General features: G+C 45.8%; 1 protein-coding gene across 2 annotated transcripts in view; it reads left to right on the top strand.

Moving 5' to 3' along the window:
- MED23 (mediator complex subunit 23) overlaps window positions 1-20,788 on the top strand; it is a 330,631-nt gene extending 309,843 nt beyond the window's left edge. For both annotated transcript variants that reach the window (XM_029594395.1, XM_029594394.1), the window contains 3 exons: window positions 6,166-6,402; window positions 9,634-9,799; window positions 20,652-20,788. In XM_029594395.1, the coding sequence (XP_029450255.1) occupies window positions 6,166-6,402; window positions 9,634-9,799; window positions 20,652-20,760 (512 nt within the window). In that variant the 3' untranslated portion in view covers window positions 20,761-20,788. The remainder of the gene's footprint in view (window positions 1-6,165; window positions 6,403-9,633; window positions 9,800-20,651) is intronic.
- Window positions 20,789-21,039: the final 251 nt, after the last annotated feature.

Here is a 21,039-nt window from a genome sequence, read left to right as displayed (position 1 = left end):
GAACAACGCAAACTACGCACTCTGGATCAGAGCAGGACCCGTTGCTGAGGCAAAGTGCTGAAGTCAGAGCCGGGTTTAAATATCCGGCCGGGGTGATGTCATCTCCCGGGACCGATTCAAAGTTTCCCGCTGCAGGTTCTTTAAATGCGTGAAGACAGAGCATGCTCCTAGAGAGGGGCAGGTGCTGAGGCAAAGCTGGCGGCGTGTCGCACTGCGAGGGCAGGCCGCCCCAGCGGGATTCGGGATCTGGCCGCCTCGTGCGGTGGAGGAGAGAGCCAGGTCTGGCCACCTGCCGGAGCAGGTAAGGGGGGCCCGGCCACGGGTGGCTGCAGCCAGGAATCCTAAAAAGTACCTGGTGTTAAAGATCCCTCCTTCTCCTCTGAAGCTTGAGAGCTTTGAGGATCCAGCAGGTGTCTCGCAGGGTACCCAGAGATTCCAGGGATCAGGGCAGCTGGTGGTCCAGTTTCTTCTTTCCCCCTGTGGAGCCCTATGGATTCCTTTTTCTTATTTTGGGGACAGTAAAATTTGCTTTACTAAAAAATAAATAAATAAAAGCTGCGACTACAAGGAATCTATGCTTCAGCGGCTTATCGTGGGTACAATGCGGTGTGTCCTCGGCACTGCATGCAAGATGGCTTCAGGCGATGGCTGGGGGAAGAGTCAGACCACAGTGGCGAGTCAGAGCACATGGTTACTGGTGTTGAAGAGCCAGTGGCTTCAGCACGATATGCAAAACAGCTTCAGGCAATAGCTGGGGGAGCAGTCAGATTGCAGCAGCAAGTCAGCACATGTGGCTAATGCAGCCGAAGAGTTGATGCAGGGGCAGTAGAGCTCATGTTGTGCTATGCCCGTGGCTCAGGTACATTCGGAGCATAGCCTCTGAGTCTCTGTGGAGAGGTTATTTCTGGCAGGGCTGCCTTGTGGGCGACACCACGAAGTTAAGAAAGCACCGAGACAATCGCAGACTGGTTCCTTGCAAGCTCGGGAACGGCGGCTATTTTGGCAGAGGCAAAAAAGAGCTTCGGGGAGATAAGGGATCCAGCTTACCCTTTCCCCGGCTGTCGGGTATCACGCAGGAGTGCACTTGCGACTTTGGGCTTCTCATGCCAGAAAAGCAGCATGAGGGAAGTGTCCACTTCCCCACAATGGGGCACAAAGTTGCCCACATCCTGTAATACAAAAAAAAAGTCTGAAAGAATGCAGGGGTTTCTAGATTTGGCTTCATGTTCGCTTAATCCCTTGGATGAGGGGGCGGAGGAGTGGGCTGTGGGGTAATGCGGGCTGTGGGAATGCTGTGGGCTGGTCACTTTGTGTTCCTTGACATAAGGGGCGAAGAGCACAGCAGGAGATTTCTCTAGGTCTCAGCCCTAGTGAAGAGACCTGTGCAAGGTTAAGGACAGTGTGTGGTGGGCATTCAGCATATTATGAGGTTCAGGTTATACAGGCGTCGCATCCTGGTATTCCCGGATGCCTGATGTGACAGGCTCAGCTGGGGGCACAGAGAGGTCCCACTGGCTGAAGGAGGATAGTTTTCACCATGTTCTTCAGGAGCGGGGCATCAAGGTTTCACAGGAGGACTCTGATCTGCGGAGAGCTGATACTGTCTTAGAGTGGATACTGTCTGGGATGGCTGGCATATTCCAGCAACAGCTTTTATTGGGAGATGTGTAGCTTCATCTCAGGAGGTGGTTTAAAGTCTTGGCCCTGAGCAATAAAGGCTGCGATTTGCAGCAGTCTTATGCAGAGAACATGTCTCCATTGGAGTTTAAAGCTGCGTCAGGTGCAACAGCAAAAAAAAAATAATAATAATAAAATGGTTAATGTGACTCTGGTGTATGGTGCAGATGCTTTGTACAGCTTCATCAGGTCATCTTTTAGGATAGGGATGTCTGCAAGATCAGCCAGAAGTCTCCTGTGGTTGCACGGCTGGTCGGCAGAGATGGTCTAGTTTTTGACTGGGAGCTCTTCTCTTTAATGGCAGGCTCTTGTATGAGGAGGACCTAGGGCAGATAATGGAGCGTCTGGGAGAGTCCATGCAGGTGCATAACTTGCTAGAAGATAAGTTAAGGACTTTTTCTTCGGACTAAAAGTTATTTGGGTCCTCACAGGCAAGCCGTGGCCAGAGTTCAATCCTGGAGTCTTTTCAATGTGGTTGGGGACCTCCCTGAGACAACCCAGGTACACATGGAGGTGGAGTAATGTTCTCGTAATGTAATGAGGATGGTCTACGCTTCAGTTGCCGTCAGAGGGCGTTCCATGCTGTTTTTACGAAGAATGGTCTGAAATTTACATGGACCAGTGGGTACTAAAGGTGTTAAAAGATGGCCATGTGTTTTTGAATTTGCTCATCTATTTCGAGACGCTTAGTTTTCCCTTGCACTTCTCTCACCAAGAGGCTCTCCACTCAGGAGACGCTTGATTGCTTCCAGCGTCTGGGGGGGCCTTAAAGCCTGTTCCCCGAGAGGAACAATGAACAGATTGATGTTCCATTTGTTTTCATCGTGCCACAGAAGGAAAAATGTGTTTTCGTTCAATTTGTGGTTTGAGAAAGATAAGTGTGGCTCTGAAAGTTCCTCTTTTCAGTAGGACGAGTTTGACCTCTCTCTTGGACAAAGGCTTTTCAGCATATAGCCATCGGATCAAAGCACCAGCAGTTTCTGATTTTAGGGGATCATTTTCAGTTTTCAGCCTTCCTGTTCAGCTTCATGCAACTTCATCAAGGTAATGGCAGTTGGGGCGGAGGCCCTATGTCGGGATCATGTGCTGTTGCACTTTTTTTTTGGAAGATTGGCTCTGCCAAGGGAAGGTCAGACATTCTCTGGCGGCAGTTGATCAGAATGTGCTGAGGTGATTGAGGTCTTCAGGCTGTATGATGAATCTAGCAAAGAGCAGTATTGTTTCCAATCAGACCCTGAAGGGTCTGGGTGCTTTGTTTAACAGGGTCAGATTCCACACCTGTTAAGGGCTTTTCATGACTACTTGTGAGAACTGGGTCAGTGGTATTAACCTTGGAATTGGTGCCTTGGCAGTAGCATATCTGCAGCCTCTTTGGAGGGCTCTTCACTCCCCAGTAGAATCTATGGTCGGAAGACTTTTATCTTCCCCTTCCGCAAGGACCATTCTGGAATGTGGTGTAGTTACTTGCTACCGAGGCCAGCCTTTCGAGATGGGGTGCAATGTGTCAGCTTCAGTTGGCACAGGGCCACTGGTCCAAGAAAGTGTCTACTACTTCTATCAGTCGGTTACAGATGAGTGGTGCGATGTGCATTACTTGCCTTTTAGCCACGGTTTCACGAGGAGAGTCCTATCACTCAGTGTAACAATGGTGATCTACAACATCCAGCAGCGAGGAACCCAGCATCCGGTGGTGGCTTGGGAGCCCAGCAGTTGGTTATCCGGGTGGAGAAAAATGAAGCCCAGGGGTTGGTTCTCTGAGCAGAGTATCACTTGAAGACAGTGGCAGCATCTCAGATCCCCGGGTAGGCAAGATTCCAGTGGATTTTCTCAGAGAAAATTAGATCCCGAGGAGGTGTCTCATCCACCAGAAATGAGGATATCCCCATAAGGACTTAATGGCGACCAGAAAAAACTCCAAGCTGCCTCGGTTTTACGGCCACTGAGTAGAACACTGTGCAGAAGAAATAAACACTAGCTCTACCATGGCCTCAAGGAATTCTCCTTTGTCTTCCCTCCTTGGCATCTGGTGGGCAAGGTGCTATGCCAGATAGTGGAGCATCCAGACAATGTAATTCTCGTAGTTTCAAAGTGGCCTTGTCAGCGGATCTGTTCTATATGGCCATAGACAGACCGCGAGGTTCAGCCACCTGTTCTCAATCAGGGCCCAATACTTTCACAGCTTGGCTTTTGAGAGGAGAAGATTGGCATGGAGGGGATATTCCATAGTAGTTATTTCTTCCTTGTTGCAGGCCAGGCAGCCTTCTGCATCTTTAGCATATGTTTGAGTTTGAAGGGTCTGCAAGTCCTGGTGTGTGACGAATGGTGAGCAGCTAGTTCAGACTGCCGTGTCGCATCACTTAACCTTTCTCCAAGAAGGTTTGGTCAAAGGTCTGATCTGAGAGTCTCGTTAGCAGCCTTGGGCTGTATCCGGGATAAGGTGTAGGGGTATCCTCTGTCGGCTCATCCGGATGTCATGCAGTTCAAGAATTTGTGTCCTCCAGTGAGGAAGATTTGGCTGTCGTGGAATCTTAATCTGGTACAATGAGGAATGTTCAAGGCTTCATTTGTACTCCTACAGAGGGCAACATTAAAAGCTTGAATGCTTTGGGAGAGTTTTTCTAGAGGTTCGCCGGGAGTATGTCAGAGATTCAGACTTTGTTGTGTTGGGATCCTTTTCTCGGATCTCGGATTTGGGGATATCGTTACATATGGTACTATCCTTTCTGCCCAAAATGATTTTAGCATTCCCTCTTAAGCAGTGCAGCTTCCATCCTTGACAGATTTGGAATTCTCCTAGCTTCTTGCGAGGGAGAGTTTGCTCTTGGATGTTCAAGCCTTTTTGCATTATTTGATGGTTACTAATTTCCATAGGTTGGATCTTCTTGTCGTATTCTGTAGTATTCCAAAGAAAGGAGGCAAAGCAACAAAAGCTATGATCACCTGTTGCTGAAAGAGACTATTGAGTCGACTTGTATTTCTAAGGGTCGCCTTGTGCCTGAGGGCTTGAGAACTCTGTCAATACATTTTCTGGCAAACGTTTGGGCAGAATCCCAGTAAGTATAGCATCAGCAGATTGGCAGAGCAGCTATTTGGAGTTCAGTATACACTTTCATCAGGCATTATCGCTTGGATGTCTGAGCTCTGGCTTCCATAAACTTTGGTGAGAGTGTTCTGCAAGTGGAACTCTCAAGGTCCCACCCAGTTTTAAGGAGCTTAGGTACATCCCAGGAGTCTGTACTCATCTGGATATGTACAAGGAAAGGAAAATTTGGTTCTTACCTGTTAATTTTCATTCCTTTAGTACCACAGATCAGTCCAGAAACCCACCCAAATAGTAGGGGGAGAGTCGCTTGTTCTGTTGGGTATATATAATGCAGAATTGTTGGAGCACTTCAATGCTATTCTATTAAGTTATGTTGGGAACAAGTTTTTCAGTTTGGGCAATCTCATCTTCCTCCTGCTTATTGGGAAAGAAAGGTTTCATTTAGGTTTATTGGGTGGTGCCATCATCTTGGCTTGGGTACAGGTCAATACTGAGGGACTGGAGGTGGCACACTATTTTATGTACAATGTGAGTAAAACTTTCTCCGTCTCCATCTGCTGGCAGGGAGGCAAATCCCAGGAGTCTGGACTGATCTGTGGTACTACAGGAATGAAGATCAGGAGGTAAAAACCAGTTTTCCTTTCTCCTTATAAAACCATTTTACCTCAGAATTTCCTTTAAAAATCACACTCACTTCCTTGCTTTCCTTCTAACACATTGGCTCTTATTTCCTTCTTAAATGATGATTTTTTTTCTTTTTTTCCCTTTTTTGAGTGATTAATGTTCCTCCACCAAAGGTATAGGAAGTGTTTTATTACAAATATCACTTTGCCCTTGTCTTTTCGTCTGTGTATATTTCTACAAGGTTGAACATCTCTCCTAGATCTTGTTTTGTTTGCCTAAATGTCTTCCCTAGACTCATCGCTGGCTGCTGTACTTTCTGCTTTTCTACAACTCTAGCAGAAAGCAGTGCAACTGACTTAGTCAAGTTTCACTGCCTATCACTAAAGATGGCTTAGTTGAGTTTATAAAAATAGAAGGGCCTTTATGGGATATGATGCATTTCAAATAGTGGAACTTCAACCATGAAAGCGGTAGCTTAGGCAATCATATTTGAGGTGCATGTGGGGAGCGTTTGGATTGAGTTTATTTCCCTGCAAATATTGTTCCATGAGGAAAATTTTTAAAAAAATTATTGGCTCTCCTTTGGCAATATTTGTTTCTAAAATTAAATAATTTGGGCCAGGCTTCCTACTCTGTGAGAGTCAGCCCAGCTTTTGCTGCTTGGGTTCTTTGAAGCAGAGGCACTGTGGTTGCAGCGTTCCAGTTATTGTTTTTTTGTGTGTTGTTGTGGCACAGTCCCATCATTATTAGTTATGAAATTCAATGCATGCATATTTAGTCTCCATGTAAGGTAGCATGATTCTTTATTCCATTCCTGTCAGATCGCCCAGTAACCTACTTGTACAATACACTTCATTACTATGAGAAGCATCTTAGAGAACGTACAAACCTCAAACGGAAGCTTGTCCATGCCATCATTGGTTCACTTAAGGACAACCGGCCACAAGGTTGGTGCCTAAGTGACACTTACCTCAAGAGTGCTATGAATGCATGGGAAGAAAATCCATGGATCCCTGATGACATCTACTACTGCAAACTGATTGGCAGACTAGTGGACAATATCCTTTTTGTGAAAGTTAATGTAAACGTGACACTCATATATCTAAAGTATAAATATAGTACAGAGATCTTATGGAAGAAGCAAGAAATGTACTCACTGTAGATTACATACCTTTTTGTTCAAAAAGCACAAGTTTATATGAAATAAAATGTATTAGGATAAAAAGAAACCTAGGAATAAAACAAAAAGATGAAGCTATTGTGTCAAGAAACAGTCATAGTTTGAACTGTCTAGTTATTTCTGATTTAATCAGCATCTAAGTTTGTACTGCTGATCTCAAGGAACTCTTCAGAGCTTTTTGATTCAAGGCAGTAAGAAGAGATCATAGACATTTTTTCCTGCCATCAGAGAAATATGAGTGAAGTGGTGGAATCTTCCCCCTGATGAAGGACTTCTTTCTGAAACAGCCATCATATAGGGTAGCCATGTAGGGTTTCATTTTTAAATGCTGACTTCACTTAAGTAATATTTTTTAAATGCAGCAAAAAAAAAAAAAGTACATAGAAAGTGAGTTGTATCATGTTACCACAGATAGTCCTTCTATAAACTGGTGGAGATAAGGGTGGACATTATTTTTTTGTTTTCCTTATGTGGATTGGTAGTGCCCCATTTCTTTGTTTTTTGTACTATATATATCCTTTCTTGCAGATATATATTAGCACCACTAATGTTTTTAATTATTTGAAAGATGCTTAATGTTGCAGGCTTCGGCCAGGATTGCGAAAACGGGGGGGCGGGCCTGCGAAAGCCCGCAGCCTTCGCACCAACGTGGTGCACCGGCTGCAGGCTTTCACACCAAATAGCACCACCGTGAAAGGTGGTGCTATTCGGCGCGCTACTGCCGACGATAATGTTAGTAGCATTATTGCCGGCAGCGAAGACACCGCCGACTCCTTCCCTCCCCCTAATTTGCATGATATTGCATGCGAAAAGGCCCTTTTCGCATGCGATATGGCTTTATCGCATGCGATATGGCTTTATCGCGTGCGTTAGAGCCCAACGCATGTGATAACGCTTTAGAAAATAACCCCCTTTATTATACAATGGCAAAGAATATGAAAACTATTCAAAAAATAAAATTGGCACAATAACACACACATTTATCAATTGTCCTAGTCAGTCTTTACTCATTCACACTGCTTCTAAACTCTCTTTAGTGCATTTGTAGCATGTATGAATACCAACATAAAATATGGTCAAAATATGTACAGAGTGTTTGTAATGAAACAATGAAACACTTGCAATACAGCTGGACTTCAAGAAAGATACAATGGGGCGGATTTTAAAACGAGCGCGAATAGCCTACTTTTGTTTGCGCTCCAGGCGCAAACAAAAGTACGCTGGATTTTAGTAGATACGCGCGGAGCCGCGCGTATCCGCTAAAATCCTGGATCGGCGCGCGCAAGGCTATCGATTTCGTATAGCCGGCGCGCGCCGAGCCGCGCAGCCTACCCCCGTTCCCTCCAAGGCCGCTCCGAAATCGGAGCGGCCTCGGAGGGAACTTTCCTTTGCCCTCCCCTCACCTTCCCCTCCCTTCCCCTACCTAACCCACCCGCCCGGCCCTGTCTAAACCCCCCCCTTACCTTTGTCGGGGGATTTACGCCTCCCAGAGGGAGGCGTAAATCCCCGCGCGTCAGCGGGCCTCCTGCGCGCCGGGACGCGACCTGGGGGCGGGTCCGGAGGGCGCGGCCACACCCCCGGGCCGCCCCGGGCCGTAGCCACGCCCCCGGAACGCTCCTGACACGCCCCAAAAACGCCGCGCGGTTCGGGCCCGCCCCCGACACGCCCCCTGCGAAAACCCCGGGACTTACGCGAGTCCCGGGGCTCTGCGCGCGCCGGTAGGCCTATGTAAAATAGGCTTCCCGGCGCGCAGGGCCCTGCTCGCGTAAATCCGCCCGGTTTTGGGCGGATTTACGCGAGCAGGGCTCTGAAAATCCGCCCCTTTGTGAACTGCAAATGAATCACATGGAAGATACTGTCATTAAAAAGGGGATACAGTTGAATCACAGACTGCAAGAAAGGATACTTTGTAATTGTTTCACAGGACCGTTGTTCCAATGATGTTTCTGTAGTCTCTGTTCTACTTCTGCTATATCCTATATTCTCTCTGATCCTACAAAGGCCTCTTTTTGCTGTACAGGATTCTTCAGGGCAAAATATGGTTTATAACTATTCTTGCAATGGCATGGACTGTATTTAGTGACGAGATTCTCTTATTGTTGATTCTTTAAATGTCAATTTTCTAATTCAGTGTCTCAAGACTTCCACTGTTGTTAATTAACAGCTTGCTAAATGCAGCATAATCATCTGTGAATTTCTAGTGTTATCTTAGCATGTTGGAAACCTTTTCAAGTCTCTTTGCTGGAACTGAATCTGGAGCAGACTTCATTGCCTCCTTGCAGTACAAATGCAGTGATGTTAGTGACACATCAGGGCTCTTAGTTGTTTGTATCCGGTGGTAATTTGTATAGAACCTAAAAGTTCCAGATACTAGTGATTGACTTGGAGAATTGATAAATATATGTAAGGGTTATTGTGCCAAATTTCTTTTTGAATAGTTTTGATATTCTTTGCCATTGTATAATAAAGCTTGCAACATTAAGCATCTTTCAAATCTTTTAAAACATTAGTGGTGTTACTTACCCTATTTTAGGGTTCTCTGACTGATATACCTTTTAGGTACCCACATATCATTTTTATTTTATTTAAAACCTAGATCCAATATAAAATAATATATATTTTAGAATACATAGTATATTAAAGAACTTTTCTGAGTTTATGTGCAGCAAAGTTTCTGACCATCTGCTTTTATCTTTGTGTTTTTCCAAAAATATTTTCTATGAATTCATACTGATTTCTATTTCCTTTTTACTGTAATGTTTGTTTAGAAACTAGTGGCCAAGTTGTGCAAGAGATTGTTACAAGAAGTATAGTAACTGCTGAGCTAAATCTAATTACTTTTAAAGCAATACTAGAAACCAATTGTGTTCATTTGTCCATGTTTGTTCCTATAGCATTATTATCTTTCTCTATGGCAAAAAAATAAACAGAGAGAGAGAGAGAGAATATGATACACAATGTTAATTTATGTATAACAAAATAAAATTAAATTGTGCATAGCAAGTAGACTACTAGGAATCCTGTTTTCAACTAAATTATTCAATGTTTTTGATGTTGCACATGTATGCAGCTGTACAAACAATAGTTATTTCCTTTATTACTATCTTACCCATGGCTGGAAAGTCACCTGGTCCATTTCCAAACTGTGACTGGAGATTCAATGAGTTCCCCAACCCAGCTGCCCATGCTCTCCATGTTACCTGCGTTGAGCTCATGGCATTGGCAGTTCCTGGAAATGATGTTGGCAATGCTCTTCTCAATGTGGTATTAAAGAGGTACAGTATTACATGCTAGGCTAGTTGATCTTCATATATAAGTCTAAATTATTGGTCTGTTTTTATACATTTCCATATCTGTTTGGTATCATTTAGCATCTCCCTTTTTTTTAGCAAACCCATATCAAGATCCATGTGGTTGTTTGGGGTGCCCTGTTTGCTATGTTAATACAGCTTAAAAATATCTAAAATATTTAAGTCCAGCAACTCAGTGATTTGTAATAATAAGAATTATTTTTCCCTTCTATGTAAATACAGAAAAGGTATTTCGAGTTATAATTTGAGTTAAAGTTCTAAATTAACACCCAATATTCTACTTATGACACTTGTCTTATTGCCCAAGCATTTCCCAGCAAGCTAATTATGGTGTCTGTGCTTTCTGTGTCAGCAGCATTTTCAAAACAAGCACTTTTAGGCCTTGGGTGCCAGTGCTGTTGGAACATGGGAAGGAGCAGATCCAGTGGTCATTTGTCCCCCCTTCCTTTGTGGTGTGGCTTCAGGAGAAAAGTAGTAGACCTCCATTCCTTTCCCAGCAGAGGATTCCCTGGAGTAGACCCCAGTTTATGGGTGGGGGGGGGGGGCAGTATACCGCATGATCAGGTAGGAGGAGGTCTTGTAGCTAAGAGCTCCTTCTACCTGGTGGAGTTAGGAGCCTTTCTTTTCTCTGATTTTGAAATACGGGTATATTAGTCTCTGAATGAAAACAGAGACTTAGGTATCCCAAGACTGCAGGCGCAGGGAAGGACAAAAGAGTTTATTGGAGTTCCTCAGAGTTCCGGCTTCTTCAGGAACCAGAGCCCGATATTTGAGACAGGGGAATTAGCTGTGACTGAGAAGGATGTCCCTAACTTGGTCGATTCTTCAGGGATAGGAGGAGTTCATGGGTCATTCTGGTGCTAGATATCAGAGAAATTGCATCAGTAGCTCCTAAGGGTTCTATTTTGGCTTAGGAACGATCTGCACAGAGTGGCGATTGAGGCTACTCTTAACAGAATGCTCGGCGGTATCCTACATAGAGTGGCAGATGCTATTGCCCTTGGTAGAATGCTTGGGGGTGGCCTTCATAGAGCGACAGTTGCCCCTATCTTTAATAGCTACCTTTCTCACAGGACAAGCAAGATGGTAGTCCTCACATATGGGTGACATCATCAGGATGGAGCCCAATCACGGAATACTTTTGTCAAAGTTTCTAGAACTTTGACTGGTACCTACTGGGCATGCCCAGCATGGCACTAACCCTGCATCCAGCAGGCGTCCCCCCTTCAGTCTCTTTTTTTCTGGGCAGCAGTAGCCACGTGGGTTAAGGAGCTCTCTAGAGATTCCTGACAGGAATTTTCCCCACGGAACATCTTTCAGAATTTTCAAAAAATTCTACTCCATAGGGGTTTCCCTATCGATTCCGTACTTCGCAGTCAAAGGGTAAGACTTTACCCTCGTTTGCGGTCGATTTCCGTCTAGTTTTCCCTTCGGGGCCTACCGGCCATTGACCACACCGCAGCTAAATCTTTGTCGAAGCCATGGCATCGGGTTTTCGTCAGTGCCCCAACTGTCCTCTGACAGTGTCCATCACAGACCCGCATAGGGTTTGTGTGTTATGTTTGCGGTCCGACCATTACATCCTAACTTGCACCAAATATGCCCAAATGACACCGATGGGACGTAAGGCCCGCTTAGAGATGGAGTTTCTTTTTCAAAGCTTCCGACTCCATCGACCGCTTCGACATCGTCTGAGCCGGTGCCATCGACTTCTCGCCAGCAGCGGGATACCGGTGCTGCCCGACCGGCACCAACTACTCCGAAGGTATTGACTTCTTCCTCATCAGCTCTGGAGAAGGACAGAGGAGAACATCGTGGAAAGCATCGACACTGTCATCAGAAAGCTCAGTCCGCTGATCCAGGCAAGCCCTTGGCATCGGCGTCGATAGAGCCACCTACAAAGAAATCCTGTCCAGAGAAGGCCCCATCCTCCTCTGCGACTGGGTCACCAAGGCATCCCCCACCTTCATTGGTGCTGGGAGCCATGACTCCACTTTCACCGGTGGACCTTCTGGCTACGCCAGTATTGCCTCCTTCTCCGGAGCTGAGGTTGCATGCCCAGGCTTCCGCGAGGAATTGGATCGGATGATCCAAGAGGCCATCGGTAAGGCACTGCAGGGCTTCCAACCTCCATCGACACCAATGCCAGCCCTAGTCACTGACCCAATACCCACGGCGCTCGCACCGCTACTTGGCAGACTGGATGCGCTGATTGGTGCCCTTCCTCAGTGGAACTGAGGATACCGGTATGTCCACCACTTTCCACGCTGATACCATTGTCAACGGAAGACGAAAAACACTGATGCTGGAACCTATACCCGGACCGTCTGGGATCTTGCCACTGATTCGCCTATCGATGTCACCGGTTCCATTGGTGCCTATTCTGCCATCGATACCGCATCGTCCTCAGTCGGTGCCACCTCCAGTGCCATCGGTGCCTAGGCCTGATCCTTCAGGAATAGCACCATTACTCCCCTCGGGAGATCCTATAGGAGCCGGTGATCAACCTTACGATCCTTGGACCGATGATTCTTCCCAGGATATGGATGATCTACCTTCAGAGCCGTCTTCCCCTGAGGAGAGAAGACGTTCTCCCGCAGAGGACCATCCTTTATTAATTTTATAAAGGAAATGTCTGAAGCCATACCATTCCAGCTTCAGACAGAAGAGGACTCCAGAAACAAAATGCTGGAAGTGCTCCAATTCGTAGATGCACCCAAGGAGATCATGTCCATACCTGTTCATGAAGTTCTCCTGGACTTGCAGAAGAGGAATTGGGAGCATCTAGGCTCTGTACCACCGGTAAATCGAAAACAAATGCCACCTACCTGGTACAGTCAGCCCCTGGTTTCCAAAAACCACAGCTGGATCACCATTCTGTGGTTGTAGAGTCAGCCCAGAAAAAAGCACAACGTTCTAAGCCTCATTCCTCCAGGGAAAGAACAGAGGTCCCTCGATGCATTTGGCCGTTGTGTTTTCCATGGATCAATGCTTATTTCTCGCATTGCTTCCTACCAGTTATACATGACCCAGTATAACAGAGACCTATTCAAGAAGATCCAGGATTTCTCTGAATCTTTACCTGACCAGCTTCAGGATCAACTTAATGCCCTGGCTCAGAAGGGTCTAGATGCTGGCAAGCACAAGGTCCGTGCTGCCTAGGGTTTTTTGACACTGCCTCTAGGGGTCTGCAGCGGGAATTAGTGCACGAAGATGGGCCTGGCTGAAGTCCTCTGACTTAAGACCAGAGGTACAGGACCGATTGGCTGACCTGCCCTGCGCTGGAGACAATCTCTTCGGGGACAAAATCCAGGAGACTGTGGCACAGCTCAAAGACCACCACGAGACGCTACGACAGCTTTCGTCCGTGCCTTCTGATTTCCCGTCCACCTCTAAAAGGACATTCCGAAGAGACTCTAAGCGGCCGTCCTTCAAGCCACAGAGATATTATCCTCCTGCTACTCAAGGTCACTCCTTCAGACCTTACAGAAAGGTCAGGCCAGACAATCCATGCCTCAGAAGACTCAGCCAGCCCCTCCACCGGGCCCAGCTGCTGGATATTGACTCCTCGCTGGAGAGCACAAGCCAACCTCCTCTGTGTCCGTACCCGTCGGCGGTCGGTTTTGCCACTTCACCAACATATGGCACATGATCACTTCAGATCAGTGAATACTTGCTGTACTGACTCAAGGTTACCCCCTCAACTTCCTGTCAGACTCCCCACCTTGGCCGACGTGTGGGGATCATCCGACCACTCCTCTTCTGGAGGAGGAGGTTTCAACCCTCCTGAAATCCTGGGCAGTAGAACCAGTGCCCCTTCCAGCAGGGGTAGGGGTTCTATTCCAGGTATTTCCTCATCCCAAAAAAGTCAGGGGGCATTCGTCCAATACTGGACCTGCGTGCCATAAACAAATATCTGCAGAAGGAAAAGTTCAGGATGGTAACCTTGGGCTCTCTACTTCCTCTTCTACAAAGAGGAGATTGGCTTTGCTCTCTAGATCTTCAGGACATGTATACACACATCTCGATCACTCCGTCTCACCACAAATTCCTTCGATTCCTGGTTGGCCCCTGGCACTTTCAGTACCGGGTACTGCCGTTTGGCCTAGCATCTACACCTCAAGTCTTTACCAAGTGCCTCGTAGTGGTCGCGGCCTACCTGAGATGTCAAGGCATCCATGTCTACCCTTTTCTCGACAATTAGCTATAAGTGCTCCAACTCAAAGGGATGCACTAGCCTCCTTACGTCTAACTATCCATACGTTGCTGTCTCTCGGGTTTCTGATCAACTACCCCAAGTCCAGCCTAGTTCCGTCTCAAACCCTATCCTTCATAGGAGCTGACCTGAACACCATGCAGGCAAAAGCATTCCTCCCTCAGGATCGAGCTCGTACTCTCATATCCCTCGCACAATGCCTCCAGAATCAAGATTACTCGACAGCACGTCATTTCCTCATTTTGCTGGGTCACATGGCATCCTCCGTACATATCACTCCATTGACACACCTCGTCATGAGACTCATGCAGTGGACTCTGAATTCCCAGTGGACTCAGGCTTATCATCCAATGTCCAGCATTGTCCACTTTACCAAGAAGCTCCGCCTGTCGCTGGCCTGCTGGATGCAGCTTCCAACCTCCTTCAAGGCCTTCCCTTTCAGGTTCCAGAACCTCAAATTATCCTAACAGACGCCTCCAATCTAGGTTGGGGTGCTCATGTTGACGACCTACAGACTCAGGGTACCTTGTCGCCAGAGGAAGCCAAACATCAGATAAATTTCCTGGAACGTCGAGCGATCAGATATGCCCTTAGAGTCTTTCAGGGTTGCCTCTCAAACAAGACCATCCTGATTCAAACCGACAACCAGGTAGCGATGTGGTACATCAACAAGCAAGGGGGAATGGGCTCCTACCTTCTGTGTCAGGAAGCTGCACAGATATGGGCGTGGGCTCTTTCCCACTCGATGTACCTCAGAGCAACTTACTTGGTGGGTGTGGACAATGTTCTGGCGGACAGATTGAGCCGGATCTTTCATCTGCACAAATGGTCTCTCAACCCCATGGTAGCTGACAGAATCTTCCAACATTGGGGTTATCCACAAATAGATCTCTTTGCGTCCATTCACAACCGCAAAGTAGACAACTTCTGCTCACTCACTCGCAGCCGCTACTCACAGCCAAGGGACGCCTTTGCCCTCTCGTGACCCAGCAGTCTCCTCTACGCGTACCCTCCACTTCCACTCATATCAAAGACTCTCGTGAAGTTATGAAGGGACAAGGGTTTAATGATTCTGATAGCCCCTCACTGGCCACGCCAAGTCTGGTTCCCAATCCTCCAGGACCTATCAGTTCGCCAGCACATCCCTCTCAGGAAGGATCCGCTTCTGATAACTCAGAACAACGGGTGCCTACACCACCCCAACCTCCAGGCCCTGTCTCTGACTGCCTGGATGTTGAAAGATTAATATTTCAACCCCTTAACCTTTCAGAGTCGGTATCCCGAGTCCTGGTAGCTTCACGAAAGCCTTCCACGAGACGGTCTTATTGTTCTAAGTGGAAAAGGTTTACGGTCTGGTGCATGTCCATGTCCATAGACCCCCTTCACTTGTTCCACCATGAGGTTTCTGGACTATCTCTGGTACCTGTCTGAGTCAGGCCTGAAATCTTCCTCTATAAGGGTGCATGTCAGTGCGGTAGCCGCTTTCCACAACGGCATGGGAGATATCTCTATTTCGACACAACCCTTAGTCACACGCTTCATGAGAGGTTTGCTCCACCTGAAACCTTCATTGCGCCCTCCGGCCCCTGCTTGGGACCTTAATATTGTCTTAGGACGGCTCATGAAACCTCCATTTGAGCCTCTCCACACCTGCGATCTCCGCTATCTCACTTGGAAAGTGATTTTTCTTCTCGCTATCACATCCGCTTGCAGAGTTAGTGAGTTACAGGCATTAGTCACCTACCCGCCTTACACCAAAATTCTACATGACAGAGTGGTACTCCGTACACACCCTAAGTTTTTACCAAAGGTAGTGTCGGAATTTCATCTTAATCAATCCATCATCTTACCTACTTTCTTTCCAAGGCCCCATTCAAACCCAGAACAGGTTCTACATTCCCTGGACTGCAAATGTGCCCTAGCCTTTTATCTAGAGCGCATATCAGCCCATAGGAAGTCCACTCAATTATTTTTCTTTCGATAACATCAAATTGGGAAATCCAGTGGGAAAACAGACCCTTTCCTCCTGGTTGGCGAACTGTATCTCCTTTTGCTACCAGCAAGCAGGCATTCCGCTACAAAACCGTATAAAAGCACACTCTGTTAGGGCCGTGGCAACCTCAGTGGCACACCTTCATTCGGTGCCACTTATTGATATTTGTAAGACTACAACCTGGAGCTCTCTCCATACCTTCGCAGCCCATTATTGCTTAGATAAGGCTGGCAGGCAAGATTCCATTTTTGGCCATCTGTTCTATGCAACTTATTCTCAGCTTAACCACCCAACATCCTACCAGCGACCCATTCAGGGTTTTCAGGATGCCCTCCTACCCAAATCCACCCCTGTTGTTGTGCCTGTTGCACGTCTTTGAGTGCATTTAGTGCATTGCTTGGGCATCCTCAGCTCACTACTCACCCATATGTGAGGACTACCATCCTGCTTCTCCTGTGAGAAAGCAAATGTTGCTTATCTGTAACAGGTGTTCTCACAGGACAGCAGGATGTTAGTCCTCACGAAACCCGCCCGCCACCCCGCGGAGTTGGGTTCGCTTGCGATTTATTTTATTTTTTGCACATACTTCTTGCTATACACGAGACTGAAGGAGAACCCCTGCTGGATGCAGGGTTAGTACCATGCTGGGCATGCCCAGTAGGTGCCAGTCAAAGTTCTAGAAATTTTGACAAAAGTGTTCCGTGATTGGGCTCCATCCTGATGGTCACCCATATGTGAGGACTAACATCCTGCTGTCCTGTGAGAACACCTGTTACAGGTAAGCAACTCTGCTTTATCAAGTCTGGAGGTAAGTTTTCACAGACCGGCAGTGGATCCTACCCTTAACAGAAGGATTGGAAATAGTCTGCATATGATGGCAGCTGCTACTGTCCTAATACAAAGAAAAAAAAGAGTGATTCAGAGAAATGCTGTCTGTAGTAGTTTTATGGCATGATCCTGCTTGCGCTGGGTTCAGCAGTTGCACTTAAAGAGGGTAGGATCCCTTCTGTCTGCTAAACAGGTGGAGTGTTTGAAAGCCGGGGTTGCATTTATTGCTGATGCCTTGTATGACTTGTTGCACATTGTGACCCTCAATATGATGATGGCTGTTTCTGCTAGAAGACTTTTAAGGTTGCACAGTTGGTTGGCGGATGTATGGTCAAGTTGCAAATTGGTAGTCTTCCCTTTAAAGGCTAACTTCTGTTCAGATAGGGCCTGGAGCTATTGGTGCAGCACTTAGAGAAATCAAAAGGTCATAAGCTGCCTGAAGATATGCCCAGGGGAAATAGGAAGAATTTCCCTAAAAGGTAAAGATGCCGAAAGACATGTCGATACCAACGAAGAGGATGATCATTTTCTAGGAGGCAGCTTTTTGACAAGTCTGTCCTTTTATAATGAAACGCTCTTTGACATATAAGGCCTCTTCAAGAAAACACTTCTGTCCTGCAGGAGCTCTCAGTCAGAAGAGGTCCAACTGCAACTATCACTGTTAGGGGAAATCAGGTCTAGGCCCTCCAGGTGTCTTTCTCGGGCCAATGTGGAACTGGGTGTAAAATTGGAGATCTCAGATTGGGTAGCAATGAGCACCAATGCCAGTCTGAAAGGCTTGGGAGCCCTTTTCCAGGGTCAAGTGGCACAGGGCCAGTGGTTTCCTGAGAAGGCATCATGGTTGCTCCAAGTTGCTCCATCAAGGACTATTCGGAGAAAGTAATTACCATCTTGTTACAGAGTAGGAGAACTTCCACTTCTCTGACCTATGTTTGGGTAGGAAGGTGTTTCAGACATGGTGCCTCGGAGAGACGGTTGCACCACTTCAGGTGTCTGTGTCTCATGTTCTGTTATGTTTTTGCATAACAGACTAGTGAAAGGGGCTGGCATTCAGTTCCCTAACAGTATAGGTAGTAGCTTTGGGCTATTTCAGAGGTAAGGTGCAAGGGGTATCCCTGGTTTTGTGTCCGGATGTGGTCTGTTTTTTTTCAAAGGCTGAAGCATTTGCATCCTCCGGTGGGGAGAATGTTTCCCTTGTGGGTCCTTAATCTGGTGTTGTGGATTCTCGGTACGTCTCTGTTCGAGCTGTTGAGGAAGGTGTTGCTGAAGAACCTTACATTTAAAGTATTTTTCCTAGTGGCTGTTTATTCGGTCAAGAGGAGTTAGGAGCAGCAAGCATTGTCTTGTAGGGGTCCTATCCTTCATTTTTTTGAGGATAGGGTGTCTTTGCGCACAGTGTCTTCCTTTTTACCGAAGGTAGTCTCTGACGTCCACCTTAGATAGCGGAACTAACTTAATTTCGGAATTCGGATTCTTCTGTTCTGAGGGAGCTTCACTTGTTGGATGTCTGTTGGGTACTGTTATGTTTCTTGAAGGTCACCAAGAGTTTTCAGAGGTCTGATCCATCTTTTCGTTCTGTTTGGGGGAACGAATAATGAGAGGAATGCTTCAAAAGCGACGTTTGCTCAGTGGCTAAAGGAGGCCATTGTGTTAGCTTATATTTGCAAGGGGTGTTGATTCCTGAAGGGCTCAGGCCCATTCTATTAGGGTATGGGCGGCGTCCTGGACTGAGTGTCGACAGGAGATGAGTTGGACGGCAACCTGGTCTTCTCTTCACACTTTCACAAGGCATTACCGACTGGATGTTCAGGCGCTGAAAGCGGCTGGTTTTGGAGAGTGTGTGCTACGAATGGATCTTTCAGATTCCCGCCCAGTTTAGGGGAGCTTGGGTACATCCCAAGTATCTGGACTTATCTGGAGTATGAACAGGAAAGGAAAATTGGTTCTTACCTGCTAATTTTCATTCCTAGAATACCACAGATCAGTCCAGAGCCCTGACCCCTCTGGAAAGACCACTCTGTTTTATGTGTGTAGGTAGTAAAGAAATTTATATGTTAGTTTGGGAGTTTTCAATCTCCTTTCAGGAAGAAAGGGCTCCAGTTTGGGGGCTTGACCTTTTCCTCTGCTTGGTTTGGGGGGGGGGGGGGGAGATTTGGTTTATGGTTTAACGGTGACACGCTATCTTAAGTAGCACAGTAAAGCTTTACTTTTCTATCTCCATCTGCTGGTAGGGATAAAAAAAAAATACATGCATCTGGACTGATTTGTGGTATTCCAGGAACAAAAATTAACAGATGAAAATCAGTTTTCCTTTATGTAGCAAGTTATCCTGCTACATGCGGCTGGATACATTTAGGAATGCTCTGAGGCAGGTCTAGAATTATCCATCTGACTTAGCCAGATACTGCTGATTATTGGCTGTTATCCAGTTAACTTTGCTCTGGCCCAGAATGTCTCTTTTTTTTTTTTTAATATGACCAAATTGTAGCCAGATAATGACTTATCTGTCTAAAACTTAGCTGGTCATTGAAGGGATATACTGTATTTAAGCCCCAAGGTTGTCTGGCTATGTTTGGGATATGGCCGGACAAATCCTTTTGAATATTGACCTCTAAGTGCTATAGAGCTGACAGTTCCCTGGCAGATTAGTATTAATTTATTTATTTCTCTCCAGGTGAAAAGACAATGATTGGTCTCTGTCAGTGAAGGTACCAATCATTGGTCTTTTTAATAAGAGTGAAGTAAATTTATTACTAATCTGCTGTCAACATTCCCGCACTCGATATTCAGCCCAGGGACCCACTTTTAGGGGTTTAGGTGGTGGGAATTTGGCCAACTGCTATTTTCTTTTTCTTAAAGTTAAGGGATCGGGATTCGGATCGACATCTGATTGGCATGCTAGATGTATTTATTTATTTATTTTTTAGTTGTCCAGCTAACTTTAGTCCTGCTACTTTTCCAACCAGGGTTAGCTGGATAGCTTTACCTGGCTAACACTTGAATATTATTGCTATCTGGGTATATTTCAGCCATGCTCTTAGAACACCCCCATCCTGCCTCTTTTATTACCCTGCTAAAACAGAGATGTTCAGCTATGTCCCAAACTTAGCCAGACATCCTTTTGAATATTGACCTCTCAGGTATATTGTCATGTCCTCTTTTCTATATTGGGAAAAATACTTTTTTTATAGCCAAAAAATTAGACTTTGAGAGATCAATATATTGAGCCAGGCAGTAGGGGTAAGTTATCCGGATAAATGTATGTACCCAGCAAAGTTATCCTGATAAATTTAGGTCTGCCTTGCAGTATGACCAGACCTAGCTGAATAGCCTATTTGGATAACTCTGAATATCTGATTTTGGTCCGCCCCAAAACATCCCTGATTTATTGGGGTAAGTTTTATCTGACTGAGAATTTAGCTAGATAATTTGGAGCTGTTCACTGCAGCGTCAAATTAAAAAACTGTAGGTTGTCCAGCTAAGTTCCTAACTTAACCAGACAAACCATCTGAATATGGACCTCTTACTGAGTTAGACATTAAAGTCTGATTTGAACATAAATGTTCATCTATCTGTTATGTGCTTTGTGGCTGTAAATTCCAAACTTCCAATTTGACCTTAGTGGCATTGATGCATCCTACACATATAAAAGCTTATAAAAGATTTGGGACCCTTTGGTGCCTATTTTTGTATTAAGGATGTATGTTAGTGGTTTATTTGCTAAAAACTGTGAAAACCTTTGTAAAACCTCATCCTTTCTTTTTTTGTCTTGTTTGCAGCCAACCATTAGTCCCCAGAGAAAATATTACAGCATGGATGAATGCAATTGGACTGATTGTCACAGCCTTACCAGTGAGTCTCTTTGACACAGACGTGAATGAGGAATAAAAATAGTAATTGTAAAAACTTTCATGAGATACACTCAATTTTCTCTAAAGCACTTCCTTATCCACTGCTATCATTTTGAGTATTCAAAATAAATTATTTTCAGATAGAAGACATTAGGTCACACAAAAATTTGCTACCAGTGCTGCACCAACTGATCACTTGTCAAACAATGTAGCGGTATCTTACATATTTAAATTTTCAAAATTGTTATGTAGAATCACTGCCAAAGATTTTCCCCTATGCAGATACCACATTATATTGACTTGGGTTACTTTCAAA

This window comes from Rhinatrema bivittatum, chromosome 3 (assembly GCF_901001135.1).
Source record: "Rhinatrema bivittatum chromosome 3, aRhiBiv1.1, whole genome shotgun sequence".
NCBI classification, from domain to species: Eukaryota; Metazoa; Chordata; class Amphibia; order Gymnophiona; family Rhinatrematidae; genus Rhinatrema; species Rhinatrema bivittatum.
Note: the sequence above shows the minus strand (reverse complement) of the source record. Positions and strands in the feature narration are given on the sequence as shown.